The sequence below is a fragment of the Cotesia typhae genome, unplaced genomic scaffold, assembly GCF_013202065.1.
Source record: "Cotesia typhae breed Kobodo isofemale line unplaced genomic scaffold, CoteBio_Ctyphae contig_65, whole genome shotgun sequence".
Taxonomy (NCBI): domain Eukaryota; kingdom Metazoa; phylum Arthropoda; class Insecta; order Hymenoptera; family Braconidae; genus Cotesia; species Cotesia typhae.
In genome coordinates, this window is record NW_027423762.1 from 1,154,385 (window position 1) to 1,168,296 (window position 13,912).

Here is a 13,912-nt window from a genome sequence, read left to right on the forward strand (position 1 = left end):
CTAATTTATTAATCTATTAATCTAATTTATTAATCTATTAATTTCTTAATTTATTAAGTTTAAAAAAAATAATAGTAGATTATTATAAATAAATAATTTAATTATTTATCGAAGAGCAAAGCGTTTTTTTCCAAATTTTGTCTTATAAATGAGCAAAACACATTTAAAAATTAACTATCAACCGCTCTTAATTAATTAAAATTTTAGCAGTCTCAATAAGCCAATCATCGTAGTGTAAGTATAATTTTCAGATAATTGTCTTACCGATACAAAGTAAGAAGTAATCATAGATTTTTTCGATGTTTTTTAGACAATATGTACAAGACTTTGTAGTTGAAAAATTTATAAATTTATTTAAATAAAAATAAATCAACACATTCATAAAATTACTCTTTTATTATATTTTTAGGTATAAACTTAAAAAATTTACTCATAAATGATGACAATTAATTGTTTGATGCCCGATGATTTCAGTATATCATTTAAAACTTCGTAAATAAAAAGAAGGAAAATAAATAACAGAAAGGTAATTTTGTACGAAATTATATACTCTATTCGAATAAATTCTTTCTGCAAAATTTGTCAGATTATTTTTACAATTATAAAATTTAAATTTTATTTTATGCACACCTTTAAAAAAATATTTGTTTGCTTATTTTATACATGAAATTAATATATTTAATATGATAAATGTAATAAAATTAAACTTTTTATAATCTTTTGCTATTATACTTATTTTCCAAAAATTTATAACGATATTGAATGACCCTGAAGTTAGCTATCAGCTGTCAATTTAAAAAAATTTTTTATCAAATCAATTGGGTATTTGCATGATTTTGATATTCATAAGCTTTTGATATTTTTACATTCTATATAATTTTTTAAAATTTTTGGAAGAAAAATTTTTCGATTTTGTTCTTAAAAATTTAAATAATTTAATAAATAAAAGTGGTCCTAAATTACATAAAAGTCACGTGATGTAAAACGTGATGTGATTGGTGTGACGTCATTGTGCTGTTTGTAGCGCGTATATTTGAATGAGCATTTAAGTCATGTATAATATTTTACATTTGCTTTTACATTGCTAAAAAACTTAAAGTTAAGTTTTTTTCAATTTTAAGTTTTATACATCCTATTTTTAATGCTAGATTTTGTTGAAAATAATTAAAAGTGAAATAAATTTTTGTGAAATGTTTTTTTAAATTTAAAGTGAATGTGTTTGGAGGTTATGAACATGTCAATGTTGTTATACTAAGACTTTTGAGAAGCATCAGTTCAACAGTGTAGTTTGTGATTATCAACGAATTAATAAAAATGCCTCGGCGAAAAGTGGATCCTGGTTTTAGTGAAGCACGGTCTGATAATTTACCGCGAGTTGATGCATTCATGGTTGCAACTTATCTCGCTACAAACTCTGATTTTGTATCAGCAGAAATGAAAGGAGCAAAAGCTAGCATGTTCGTATATTTTAATACAGCTGTTTATTTAGATATTAGTTATAAATAAATCGGTGCTTTTTTATCAACAAGTTCATAAAGTATTCATTAGCTGTTATGCTAATGAATACTTTATGCAGCCATTGAATATGTACAAATTAAGCTTCAGGGACCTGAATGTACTCTCAAGTGTCTTATTTGTCCTGAACACAGAGTACATAATAAATCATATAGAGTAACTGTAGTTATAAATATTGTTGATGAAGAAATTTTATTGATTCAGTGTCATGATTGCGCCGCATCGTCAGGTAAATAAAATAATTTAACAATATTCAAGTAATAAAATCATTGCGGTTATTGTTTATTTCATAATTTCCTGCATAAACATTCATATCTAATACACACGTTATATAATATGCTAAAATAAATATTTTGATAATATTATAACCAATAATCACTTCTTGTTATACCTTTTTAGGTGGATGTAAGCACTCAATCGCGTTTTTAATGTGGCTACACAGACGATCGGAAGAACCATCTCCAACTGATGTTGAATGTTACTGGCGTAAATCAGTTTTATCTCAAGTTGGGTCAGCAATCAAATTCATTCGAGTGACAGATTTTGATTCTGAGACAAATATTACTGCTGTACCTAAGTCTTTCAATACTTTGCAAGAATTTGTCAATAGAACAAAACAAAAAAACGTACAGAGCCAAATATTGAAGTATTTCAACTCTGAGAATACTGAAAAAAGCCTCTCAATACACAATTTATTAGTGGACTTTATTAATTTAGGAGGAACATTATGCGATAATTTTATACAATTTAGTGCAAATCGAATGTCTCCTGACTTGTGTGATAATATAGAAAAGGAAACTCAAAACCAAGCAGATTGTGATCTTTGGTTTTCATTGCGGTATGGACGAATAACAGCGTCGAAAGCTTATGAAGCATCCCGCTGTAATACACCTAATGGAACGTTAGTAGAGTTGCTAGTTGGAGGTCAAAAACTACGCAATACAAAAGCTATGGAACGAGGTAAAGAGCTGGAAGCTACAGTTTTACAACAAGTTTAGCAGAAGTTGAAGCGTAAATTCCAAAAGTGTGGTTTATTCTTATCCCAAAATCACCCGTACTTAGGAGCTTCTCCAGATGCAATAGATGACGAATTCGTGGTAGAAATTAAATGCCCGACGTCTCAAAAAAGCTTTCGCACTTATATTGACACTGACAATTACAATAAAATTGCAATGAAATATTTTATTCAAATGCAGATGCAAATGCTTTTCACAGGAAGAAAAAAGCAATGTTTATCGTAGCAGACCCAACTTTTGAAGAAGCACGGCAATTCAAATCTATTATTATCGATTATGATTCACAAGTAGTTGAAAAATTACTAAAAGACCTAAGTAAATTTTGGAAAAATTGTATTTTCAAGCGTTTATTTAATTCATTGAAATAAATTAAATTATTTAATAAAAAAAAAAAAAAATACAAAAATTGAATTCTTAATATAAATATTACATTTTTATTGAACAACAACTTTTAAAACTATATTTTTTTGATCAATGGTCCTTGTAGATTAGTTAAAGCTGCGGCGATTGTCATTATATTATCCATCTGTGGAATAAGTTTAATATTTACACATGAATGAGGTTCGCAAATTTCAAATTCTCGTATTCTTCTTATTAATCTTTCAATGTGAATACGGAGACTCGCGATTCGTTTTGTTGCTAACACTTCATCATGACTTGGTTGCTTCTCAGAACTTACTGTTGGTGGTCTAATTAATGTACATTTTTTTCAACTACAAAATTTTCTATGTGTTTGAAGCCTCTATCAGCCAGTATAGCAGCGCCTGGTTTTAAACAATCCAAATATCCAGATTGAGAAACTATTTCAGCATCCGATGTTCTACCACCGAATCCAGGTGAAATAAAATTAACTATGTCATCAGGTATACAAGAAATTAAATATTTGACCGTATTGCATTTTTGTATTCAGACCAGGTTAATGATTGTTTAACAGGATCTGTTGACTTTTCAATTTCAATTTCTAAACAATCAATGATTGATTCTACTGCTGCATAACGGCTTCGGAAACTTATTGGCAACTGAAGTTTAATTCTTGCTGATGAAGGCCATATAATAAAGTCTTTTAGATATTCTGCCATGACTGGCAAAGTCTTAGTAAAGATACGACTTATATTAGAAGTGGACATTCTAAAATCATCAGCTAAAATCGCAAAACTCTCATTCAATCTTATTTTTTTAACGTAATAAATATATCAATGTCACTTAAATTAGCCATACGTAAAATATCGATAATATCCATGCAATCACTTGGAATCCCGATGTATTTACGAGGTGACAGCCGAATTCTTTCAAATGTTTGCTTTAAATTACGCTTCTGAAATTCTTCTTGTTGAAATGCATTTTTCCACTCATTTTCTGTACTTCCATTTGATGTTAAAAAATTATCTGATGAAGTAGGGAATGAACTAGCCGTTGTGTTAGAAGATAAATTCGTAGTATTAGGTGAAGGATTCAATAATTGATCATTATTAGCTGGTTGAGAAATAAAATTATGCGCATTTATATCATCAACCAACTGCTCAATTGGAGATGATGAACGATCTTTAGTCACAGATTTACATTGAACTTTTACACTTCTGTATGAATTCCTTATTTTTACTTGGACACCAACATGGAGTTTTTGACCTCTAGTGGCAGGGGGATCGTCGCAAACATTGGATTTATTCTTTTGAAAATCTTCTGGTGTATTGAAATTTGATAGGTCAGAATGTAAATCGTCCATTATACCTCCTAAGTTTTGATCCAGCCGTAACTTGGCAATATTTAGATCCATTGCTTCAGTACCTACTTTATCAACTTTCATTGAAGGAGCTTGAGGATTCTCTCTACTTCCATCACCCATGCTTAATGATTTTGATTGCTCAATAAATTTATGAGGTATAACATTATTCCTCATACGTTTGTTACCACCAACCATTGTCCATTCCAGCTAATTTTCTAAATCCACTTTGAGCTAAAATGAATAAAATTCAACATCAATTCATGCAATGAGACGAAAATCACAAATTTAGGTTATGATTTTATGTAAACATTAAAATAAATTTTTAATAAATACTTACGTCAAAATGATCTTCACAACAATAAAGCCGAGTTGATGATGAATAATGAGTTTTATTTCCACATGCATCTAACCAATTTTTCCGTTTAACAGAATTTAATGGAACATTTATAAAAATTTTTCTAGTGTCGATTTACCAGTATTTCTACACGTTGGAACTATACACCAATAAAACTCATTTTTTGACGACATTTCGAGTAATTAAATAATTTTATTTTATTATAAACAACACAACCAGATCTTTTTTAATCAATCACAATTAACACAACAATTGTTTACACCTGCCACGTGTTTACAAGAGATTGGCGCTTAAAATTTCAAATGAAATAAGCGCTATGACGTTACATACACGAGATGGAGCTACTTATTCATTTAAATATCTGCTTTTTTTATTTATTAAATTATTTAAATTTTTAAGAACAAAATCGAAAAATTTTTTTTCCAAAAATTTTAAAAAATTATATAGAATGTAAAAATATCAAAAGTTTATGAATATCAAAATCATGCAAATATCCAATTACAACAAAAAAATGCTTCTAAAAATTTTCACTTATAATTTTTATTAATTTTCACATGTAGAACTTTTTAATTAAATTTTATTTATAATAATTTAATCACCATAAAATTCTAAAAAAATTTTTAATGCCTCTCAACTTCAGTGTCATCGATATTGATTGTTTAATTCCAATCAATCAACAACAATAACAATAATAAAAGTAGTAAAATGAGTTTTAAATAAATTTATTATTTAAGAGCTCTTAGGTTTATTTTACTATACTGAGACAACTACATGACGTTCTTGTACGAATTTTGATTGGTTGATTTCACTTGTATCATTATTTGTATTCGATCAATGAAATTTTATTCTATTTAATGGTTAATTCCAGTATCCAGTGAAACAATAATTGAATAATACCGAATTTATTTGATTAAGTTTAGCTGAAAATATTCAAATAAAATTTTTATTTTTTTTTAACATTTATAAAAGGCGTATATTAAGTATTTACTTGAATCGTTGAATTATTAAGTGTATACATACAATGAAAGTTTAAAAGACTTGATATTCCACGTGACTATATATCAGTATCTATTTACGCTTCGCAATGGCAGCGTTTAAAAAAACAAACGTTAAAATTTATGTTAAAAATGTACCCGATCTTACACCTGAGAATATTTATTGGAAACAATATTCAGTAAGTTGTTTAACGCATGGCTATTTATTTAATATAATTATTAATCTTTACTATAATGAATAATGTTTAATTTTTAAGACCACGTGTGTATCTTAACCTCTAATATCAAACATATATTCATCCAAGTATCGATTGTCAATTAATAAAAAAAAAAAAATTTATTTATTTTAGGCCCCAGTATTGGTGAAAGAATTTGGAGCGATAGATTATATAGATTTTTCACCAGCTGAACCACAAAATTTTGCTGTTACTTGCTCAGTAAGAGTTCAAATTTATAATACAGTAACAAAACTTGCTACCAAGTTTAAAATACCATTTAAAGAATTCGCCTATGGAGCGTCTTTTCGTGGTGATGGAAAACTTATTTGTACTGGCGGACAAGACCAATGTGTACGTCTTTTTGAATTCGGAATTAAACATCGTGCATTGCGGATATTTTCTGGTCACAAAGCACCAGTACACAGAACATTTTTTACAGCCGATGGATATCACATAACATCATTCTCTGACGATAAAAGTGCTGCAGTCTGGGATATATCTGGAGAATCACAAATAACAACATTTGAAGAACATACTGACTATGTTAGAGCTGGAGCAGTTAGCCCTATTTCACCGGATATATTTTTATCCGGTAGTTATGATAATACTGTTAAAATGTATGACACTAGAACTAGTAAAAGTATATTTACTGTTAATCACGGTGCTGCAGTTGAAAGTGTCATGTTTTTACCTTCCGGAGGAATATTTATTTCAGCAGGTTAGTTAAATTAATTTTTATAATTTATTGTAATCATCTTTTGAATTTTAATATTATACAAAATATTATATTTTAGGTGGCACAGAAATTAAGGTATGGGATGCGCTAGCTGGTGGGAAACTTTTAGCTAAAATCTCTCAACATCATAAAACTATAACTTGTCTTGCTCTGTCATCTAATGGTCATAAAATACTGTCAGGATCTTTAGACAGGCATGTTAAAGTTTATGATGTAGGAACATACAAAGCGATTCACACGTTTGACTATCCAAATTCAGTTTTAAGTCTTGGAATTAGTGTAAGTGTGATTTTTTTGTGATATTTATTTCCTTTGATACTACCCAACAGCCAAATCCAATAATAGGGTCTCTAAATAAGTTGATACAGATTACAAAGTATAACTTAGAACAAATGCGCTAGACTGGTAGCTTATACAAAAGAGAAGTAATAAAACAAAAATAATAAAATAAAAAAAAAAAAGTACTGGAGTATTTACAAATATTCCAACAAATATAATATCATATTATAAATATAATAAATAAAACATTGACTGAAGATGTATAACTAAAAATGTGAGGGATAAGATACAAGTGAAATTTACATTCAGATAATTTAAATATGGACATGATTATCAGTTTATTAATTTGACTTGTTAGAAAAAATCTCAGTATCAAATACCCCTGGTTTAAGCAAAGTTTTAGTAAAAACATAAATCTCAAATTCAGATAGAAAGGTCTTATAAAATATATCATTTAGTTTAGTATTAATACCTCTCACATTTTGATAATAGATAGAAAAAAACGATGTGCTTGTGTTTAATATAAATTATAAATTATGATATAAATATTTCATAATATATTATGATGTATATGATATAAATTATTATTTTTCTTATTCTATAAATGCATACACTGATGCTACTATCTTATAAATTTTAGGCTGATGATGAAACGATAACAGTTGGAATGATTGATGGTTTAATATCAATAAGAAGAAGAGAAAACGATGAAAAAATTACAAATAAAAAACGTAAAAAAGTATCTCACAGGAGACGTGGATTAAGTCAACATTCATCGACAATAGACGTAGTTGTTCCACATGAGAATAAAGATACAAAAAGCAGACATGATGTATTTCTCAGAAAGTTTCATTATTCGAAAGCACTAGATTGTGTTATGGTGACATATATTGTTAATAAAACCCCACATGTGACAGTAGCTCTTCTGCAGGAGCTTATACGTCGGCACGGTTTACAACAAGCTTTGGCTGGAAGAGATGGAAAATCTTTAGTCAGTATCTTAAAATTCATTATTAAATATATTGGTACCCCACGATTCGCTCGAATTTTATTTCACGTTACCCACGTTTTAATGGGTATGTTTATTGAAATTAAAGTTTTGTTTTAAGAAAAGTACATGTTTAGAGTAGTAATTAATTTAATTGTCGTATTTTCATTATAGATTTGTATGAGGACACTATTGATGAACTTAATTTGGAGAGTAGAACAATGTTCTCTTTGTTACATCAAAAATTAAATGACGAAGAAGAGTTAATAACATCTATGACAGAACTCCAAGGTGCTCTATACATGATATTGTCAGCTTCTGAATCAATACAAGGAACAACTATTAAAGAACCTCAGATCTTGGAACCTTCCAGCGCAGCTCAAAAAAATTTAGTTCTAAATATTTCTTGATAATGATTTGTGTTAATATTATCAATAAATAATTCTCTGTAAATATAAACATACATTTTTTTTCTTTTTAATAAAAATTATTACCATATGTTACATGGATTAGATTGATTACAAATGATAATTAGAAAGCGTTATAAAAATGAGTAATTATTAATTATATTTTTCTGAGACACTTTTGCCATGCTGCGGATGACGGAAGTTCAGGCATCACCCAGCCGATGGGAATACGCCTTCCTTCTCCTTGGTAATTAATATATCTATCCCACATAACTCTGGAATAAGAATTTGATTCATTATGATAATTTTACCAATGTTTTTATAAATGTTAAGAAAGTCTGTGGTTCTTACCTGATCATCACAAACTTGTTAAGGTCATTTCGGATTCCATTATTCACTGATGAAAGTTTACGTCCAAATATGGCTATTTCCCAATCATCAAAATTATTTTTCTTTTGTCGTTTTATTACTTTTTCACTATCTGTTTGAAGCATTAGTTTTAATCCGCGTTCTTCAATTGAATATTCACTATCAAGTTTCGACCACTGTTCAATTAATTGAACTATAAAATAAAATTATTATTAATATAACAATAAAATATTAAGATTAATAAAATTTAAATAAAAATTTACCTATTATATTTTCAAAAGATTGATCAGCAGCAATAGATAATTTTTCTCCTCTTGCACGAGCATTGGCAGACTTAACTTTACGTAAATTTTTGAGCTCATTAAGTAAAGACAAATATTTTCTTGCATCATAACGTTTACCACGTATATCCGATAAAACCATATCCGCATCTTTACGTAAGTCCTTCTCTTGTTTTTCGCGTTGAATTACATCCAGTTTATCCCGGATCCAAGCATCTATTACCGAGTGTGATTGAGCTATTTTTTCATTCTCTTGTGATTTTTTAGCTTTCCATTTTAGTCGTAACTTTTTTTCTCTTATTCTTTTTTTCTTACGCTTATCAATTAATTCTTTTAATTTACAAATTATATCATTATTATGCAATGTCAATGATAAATTTTCAATTTCGACTTTTGTTTTCCAACACTGTTTTAATTTTTCATTCCATTCATTAATTTCTAAATTAGTTTTATCTTTTTCTAACTGAGAAATTGTATTTTTCAAATTAGAATTCAATTTATTAATTGACGATAACAATGATTTTATTTGAGTTATTCCTATTTTTTTATTACTATCTCGCACATTATTAAGTTTTTTATCAAGTTTTAAATCGTAATTTTTATCAATAAAATTATTTATAAATTCAGTGTCTCGCATTCGTTGATTAACATCAATAACTGAGCAATTATTTTCAACTTCTGTTCGATTGTATTCAAATGTATTAATTAATCCAGAAGATTGATCGTATCTACTCACTAGTGGCCGGCCATACGGATAATCGGTATTATAATTTGCGTAGAATTGTGATGTATTTTGATACTGAATGTTTTGAGCTAAGTAGTTACTGTTTGTGTACATGGCGATAAATAAATTAATTTATTAGTATTAACTACTCTCAACTCAACTTAGTACTTTAAATTATTCAAAAATAAGGAAAAAAACTCGATTGTAGTACTAGTATATAAATTACATAAATGCATTAATTTTCTTATAATATTGTTAAAAAAAAATGAAGAAAAAAAAATTTGTTTTTATGCTGAATTACCAATTTCCTTAGGTAATTGACTTTTTGCGTCAGCGATTATTTTTTCGGCTTCAATGTAAGTTTCTGTTTCTTTTAAATCTTGTTCCGAATCCAATATATTTTTCAATTCTTCATAAGCTTTTACTAATCGACGTTGACAATCAGGAACCATCATCAATGACTCTTGTAAAACTTCTTCTTGTTTTTTAATATCATGCTGATCTTTACCTGCAATTCATTTATAATAATAATAATTAATAATGCATTTTAATTCTATCATTTTTGAAAATAATATAGTAAAAAAATTGAATTTATCAATTGGTTAAATGCACTTTAATTAAGTTATCACGTGCATTCTTTTCTAATAGATTTATTTTACAATATATAAATAATTTTTATAAATTTAAAAATAATCTTATTACTATTTTAAAAATGATTAAATCTTAAATTTATTAAATACCTTCTTTTTTATATTTTTCAACGCGTTCTTGTTGTTGAGTAGCCTCTTTTTCATAAGTTATTTTTTCTTTCGTTAGACGTTTTACAACACCGGTTTTGATTTTTAGTGTACGTAAACGCGGATCGGACATTTTATGAAATAACTTTTTATAATAATAAAAAAACTTATTATATTATATAAACTTGTCTTAATATTTATTACAAGAAGTGATTTTATTAATACCTAATAAGGATTCGATGATCAGCAATAAAATGTAATAAAAACGTTTTAAAAAGTTATTTTAGGTTATGGTGCTCCGACGTGGATGATGAATCAGAAATAATTTGAAGTTAACAGCGAAAAAAATTTTCAAACATTTTATTTTTACTATTTTTTACAAAATTTATTCCTTTTTTTCCTTATTTATACATTTAAAAATATTGTTTTTATAGAATAAACTATTTCATACCTGATAAATGATTTATAGAATATAAAATTAATTTATTTTTAAATTATCGAATTTACGCGCGTAAAGTTATTACTGGCTAATTTCACAGTACGATAGAGTTCAATAAACATAGGCTTACATTTTTTGGGAAAAGTGTTGTTTGTTAAACAAAAAAAAATATATAAACTTTTTTTTATAAAATACTGCAATGGCGGATAAATCTTTACTACTGCATGGTGCAGAGCAAAAAAAGTTGGGTAGACGAGATCGAAAAAAAAGATAAAATTATTTTTTTATTGAGGCTAATCTAAGTGCTGTTGTACATACATATACCACTAACGATGTATGTATGATTGATTTTTTAAAGAAATGTAACTAAATTAAGTGAGAGTGGTACAATATGCAAGAAAATACATTTCCAGCGGCTGAAAAAATACTCTCTGATATCGAGAATGTTATGAAAAAAGATACAAACCTGTAAGTTATATTTTTATTAATTTTCTTTAAACAGAATTACTCTTGGGCGGGGTTTTCAAAAAAATTGTTTTATATTTTTATTATCATTTACGTAGAGTGTTAATTATTATTGTCGACGTGTGTAAATTCATAACAGTTTATTTTTTTTGACGAAAATGAAGTTAGCCGACATTTCAAAATTTTTAGAAATTTATTATTGAAAAAATTTCAATTAAACGATTAAAAAAAAAATTCACTTGTAAAAAACTTGAAAAACTATAAGTGTAATTTTTTAGAAATATTTTTTTAATTGTAATTTAATTAATAAAAAAAATCAAAAATTTTCAGACGTCTACTAACTTCAGTGTCATTTTTTTTAACAAATATTCTACCATTAAGTTAGTTATGACTATTATTATTATTATTTTTTCAAGAAGAATTTAATTAACAAACTAAAACAAGTATTTAACTTTCAGACAAAGTTTTGAGATAATTTTGGAAGATGACAATGAAAATAAGTCTCCTGTATACCATGAAGAAAATTATCTGGGCTTGGCATCCTGGTGTGTGCAGCCACTTTATTGCTACACATACAATCGTCTCATAGAATTACGGAACAATAAATTACGTCGAGAGGATCCGGTAATGACTTCTCGCTGGTTAATAGGTGCAATTCTTCTTAATCCTGATGTCAATACCTTTTGGAATATGAGACGTGAATTGGTTCGTAATAGACGTATTGATGCTATCCAAGAATTGCGTTTTGTAAAACTAGTTCTCTATCATAAGGCTAAATGTTTTGAAGCGTTTTCTTATCGACGCTGGCTTATCCAATTTATTCTAATAGAGAACCTACATGTAGATGACATCGAATCATTATTACAAGAAGAAATAAATGTTGCTGTAATATCAGCGAACCGATATGCCAACAATTATCATGCTTGGAGTCATCGACAGCACGTAGTATCGATGTATGAGGCCTTAATATCACCGAATTTTCATGAATTTCTCATTTCTGAGTGGGAGTCTTCTGAAAAGTGGTGCAGTCTCCATGTTTCTGATTACAGTGGACTAGTTTATAGACAATTTCTGCTCAAACAATTACTTATTAAATCAGAACTAATCCAATCTGATGATATATTATCTTCGGAATATGTAGATGAACGTCGTAAAATTATTGATGAATATATTAATAAGTATAATAACGCACAAGGTTGTAAGGATATTAGTTATTTATACAAAGAATCTTCTTGTGAATTTATTAACACTCTTCACGGCAACACTAATAATCAAAAGTCAGATGTTGATTATGTACAAGTGTTAATAGCTTTATCTTACTGGGTAGAAGATTGTATTCTTAATGAAGATCTTATTAAATGTTATCCTGGTCATGAAGCTCTTTGGTACCATCGAAGATTTCTCGGGCATACTCTTAGATGCATTAAACTTTCATACTCCAAGTATTCGTGCTACAAGGCTGAGTCTTTTGAATCACCACATCGTATTCGACTCGAAAATAGTGACCAACGGTCAAGTGGTAATGACTCTCTAAATTTACTTGAGATTGCTTTCAAAAATCATAATATAGATGTAATTGAATTTTCAAAACAACAAGGTAGCTATCAAAGTGATATTGCTGATAAATTTATAAAATTTTTAGGTATTTCACATATTGAATTCTAAGAAAAAAAAATTTACTTCAATAGAATGAAAGAATAATTGTCATAAATACACAAAATAATACTTTTCAAAAAATCTTTTAGATTATAAAAAAAAAATGTATTTTTAAATAAAGTGATAGTTTATGTATTATGTATTTTTATGTCATACATTTTTAATTATTTTTAAAACATTTCCTTCAAATTTATACGATCAGAAAATATTTATAAAACTGTAATATCTTTTTAGAGTTAAATTAAAATAGAAAATAGCATTAAAATTTTTTGTTTTTTTGTAAAAATATAAGTAAATAATTAAGAAATAAGATGAATGGGGCCAAAATCAATCGTCATAATCCCACGTAAATGCGTCATCAGACTCCTCTTCTAAGTTATAGGTAGATGTCTTATTTAATTTCAATTTCATTATTACATTTTTCTTATAATCTTTCTTTTTATATATGTGTATACAATAAATCTCTAAATCAATAAGTACTGAAAGAAATAATTAATTACAAAATTGATGCTCGATGTTGAAGAAAACTCAGTTATATCAGTTTAACAGCCAGACAAATACGCTGTAGATATATCCAATACAGTAAATTCATACCTAAATAAATACGAGCACAATTTATAAACTTACTGTCGACAATCGTCGTTGAACACGTTGTTAGTTTACTTTTTATCCTTTGGCAACGTTGACCGAATCGTAACAGAAATAAACTATTCATATACGTAGAAGGTACTAACTAAAAAGTTTAGTTTTGTGCGAACTTTAATAGGTGTACATTACTATTCAACTTTTATGTTATTATTATTATTATTATTATCTTTATTTAAATTTACACATTCATCAGTTAAAGTTTCATTAAAATTAATAAATGTTTAAATACTGAACTTGAGTTAATTCAATAAAATTAAATAACAATTTTAATATTAATTGAAGCAAGGTTACAAAAAAAAATTACAATGACATTTCATTAAAAATTATTTATCACTTAAATAAACACATTTTATTTCTCGTA

General features: G+C 27.4%; 6 protein-coding genes across 6 annotated transcripts; 3 read left to right on the forward strand and 3 right to left on the reverse strand.

The window, feature by feature from the left end:
- The first annotated feature begins 1,007 nt into the window (after positions 1–1,007).
- Positions 1,008–2,837, forward strand: LOC141532517 (uncharacterized). The gene is made up of 3 exons (XM_074250889.1): positions 1,008–1,457; positions 1,650–1,744; positions 1,915–2,837. The coding sequence occupies exons 1-3, from the start codon at positions 1,315–1,317 to the stop codon at positions 2,511–2,513; spliced, it is 837 nt and encodes a 278-aa protein (XP_074106990.1). The 5' UTR covers positions 1,008–1,314; the 3' UTR covers positions 2,514–2,837.
- A 455-nt stretch (positions 2,838–3,292) lies between these two features.
- LOC141532508 (uncharacterized) lies at positions 3,293–4,712 on the reverse strand. Its single transcript, XM_074250875.1, has 2 exons — positions 4,592–4,712; positions 3,293–4,485 (listed from the first exon to the last, which is right to left on the reverse strand). The coding sequence occupies exon 2, from the start codon at positions 4,447–4,449 to the stop codon at positions 3,700–3,702; it is 750 nt and encodes a 249-aa protein (XP_074106976.1). The 5' UTR covers positions 4,450–4,485; positions 4,592–4,712; the 3' UTR covers positions 3,293–3,699.
- A 771-nt stretch (positions 4,713–5,483) lies between these two features.
- On the forward strand, positions 5,484–8,328 carry LOC141532505 (U3 small nucleolar RNA-associated protein 15 homolog). The gene is made up of 5 exons (XM_074250872.1): positions 5,484–5,783; positions 5,955–6,540; positions 6,617–6,837; positions 7,478–7,913; positions 8,000–8,328. The coding sequence occupies exons 1-5, from the start codon at positions 5,694–5,696 to the stop codon at positions 8,233–8,235; spliced, it is 1,569 nt and encodes a 522-aa protein (XP_074106973.1). The 5' UTR covers positions 5,484–5,693; the 3' UTR covers positions 8,236–8,328.
- Positions 8,279–9,734, reverse strand: LOC141532507 (uncharacterized). The gene is made up of 3 exons (XM_074250874.1): positions 8,865–9,734; positions 8,584–8,794; positions 8,279–8,507 (listed from the first exon to the last, which is right to left on the reverse strand). The coding sequence occupies exons 1-3, from the start codon at positions 9,718–9,720 to the stop codon at positions 8,390–8,392; spliced, it is 1,185 nt and encodes a 394-aa protein (XP_074106975.1). The 5' UTR covers positions 9,721–9,734; the 3' UTR covers positions 8,279–8,389.
- A 147-nt stretch (positions 9,735–9,881) lies between these two features.
- LOC141532509 (tubulin-specific chaperone A-like) lies at positions 9,882–10,615 on the reverse strand. Its single transcript, XM_074250876.1, has 2 exons — positions 10,347–10,615; positions 9,882–10,114 (listed from the first exon to the last, which is right to left on the reverse strand). Exons 1-2 carry the CDS (start codon positions 10,474–10,476, stop codon positions 9,894–9,896), a joined length of 351 nt encoding a protein of 116 aa, XP_074106977.1. The 5' UTR covers positions 10,477–10,615; the 3' UTR covers positions 9,882–9,893.
- Positions 10,616–10,769: 154 nt separating this feature from the next.
- On the forward strand, positions 10,770–13,163 carry Temp (protein prenyltransferase alpha subunit repeat-containing protein tempura). Its single transcript, XM_074250873.1, has 2 exons — positions 10,770–11,250; positions 11,706–13,163. The coding sequence occupies exons 1-2, from the start codon at positions 11,174–11,176 to the stop codon at positions 12,910–12,912; spliced, it is 1,284 nt and encodes a 427-aa protein (XP_074106974.1). The 5' UTR covers positions 10,770–11,173; the 3' UTR covers positions 12,913–13,163.
- Positions 13,164–13,912: the final 749 nt, after the last annotated feature.

Excerpts from the sequence above, each read along its gene's own strand:
- LOC141532509 (XM_074250876.1), bottom strand. The coding sequence starts at position 10,476 with ATGTCCGATCCGCGTTTACGTACACTAAAAATCAAAACCGGTGTTGTA. Across the intron at positions 10,115-10,346 it reads TGAAAAATATAAAAAAGAAG|GTAAAGATCAGCATGATATT; the intron begins GTATTTAATAAA and ends AATGAATTGCAG.
- LOC141532507 (XM_074250874.1), bottom strand. The coding sequence starts at position 9,720 with ATGTACACAAACAGTAACTACTTAGCTCAAAACATTCAGTATCAAAAT. Across the intron at positions 8,795-8,864 it reads ATCTTTTGAAAATATAATAG|TTCAATTAATTGAACAGTGG; the intron begins GTAAATTTTTAT and ends TTTATTTTATAG. Across the intron at positions 8,508-8,583 it reads AACAAGTTTGTGATGATCAG|AGTTATGTGGGATAGATATA; the intron begins GTAAGAACCACA and ends TTCTTATTCCAG.
- Temp (XM_074250873.1), top strand. The coding sequence starts at position 11,174 with ATGCAAGAAAATACATTTCCAGCGGCTGAAAAAATACTCTCTGATATC. Across the intron at positions 11,251-11,705 it reads ATGAAAAAAGATACAAACCT|ACAAAGTTTTGAGATAATTT; the intron begins GTAAGTTATATT and ends TTTAACTTTCAG.
- LOC141532505 (XM_074250872.1), top strand. The coding sequence starts at position 5,694 with ATGGCAGCGTTTAAAAAAACAAACGTTAAAATTTATGTTAAAAATGTA. Across the intron at positions 5,784-5,954 it reads TTTATTGGAAACAATATTCA|GCCCCAGTATTGGTGAAAGA; the intron begins GTAAGTTGTTTA and ends TATTTATTTTAG. Across the intron at positions 7,914-7,999 it reads CGTTACCCACGTTTTAATGG|ATTTGTATGAGGACACTATT; the intron begins GTATGTTTATTG and ends TTTTCATTATAG.
- LOC141532517 (XM_074250889.1), top strand. The coding sequence starts at position 1,315 with ATGCCTCGGCGAAAAGTGGATCCTGGTTTTAGTGAAGCACGGTCTGAT. Across the intron at positions 1,458-1,649 it reads AAAGGAGCAAAAGCTAGCAT|AGTACATAATAAATCATATA; the intron begins GTTCGTATATTT and ends TCCTGAACACAG. Across the intron at positions 1,745-1,914 it reads TGATTGCGCCGCATCGTCAG|GTGGATGTAAGCACTCAATC; the intron begins GTAAATAAAATA and ends ATACCTTTTTAG.
- LOC141532508 (XM_074250875.1), bottom strand. The coding sequence starts at position 4,449 with ATGGTTGGTGGTAACAAACGTATGAGGAATAATGTTATACCTCATAAA.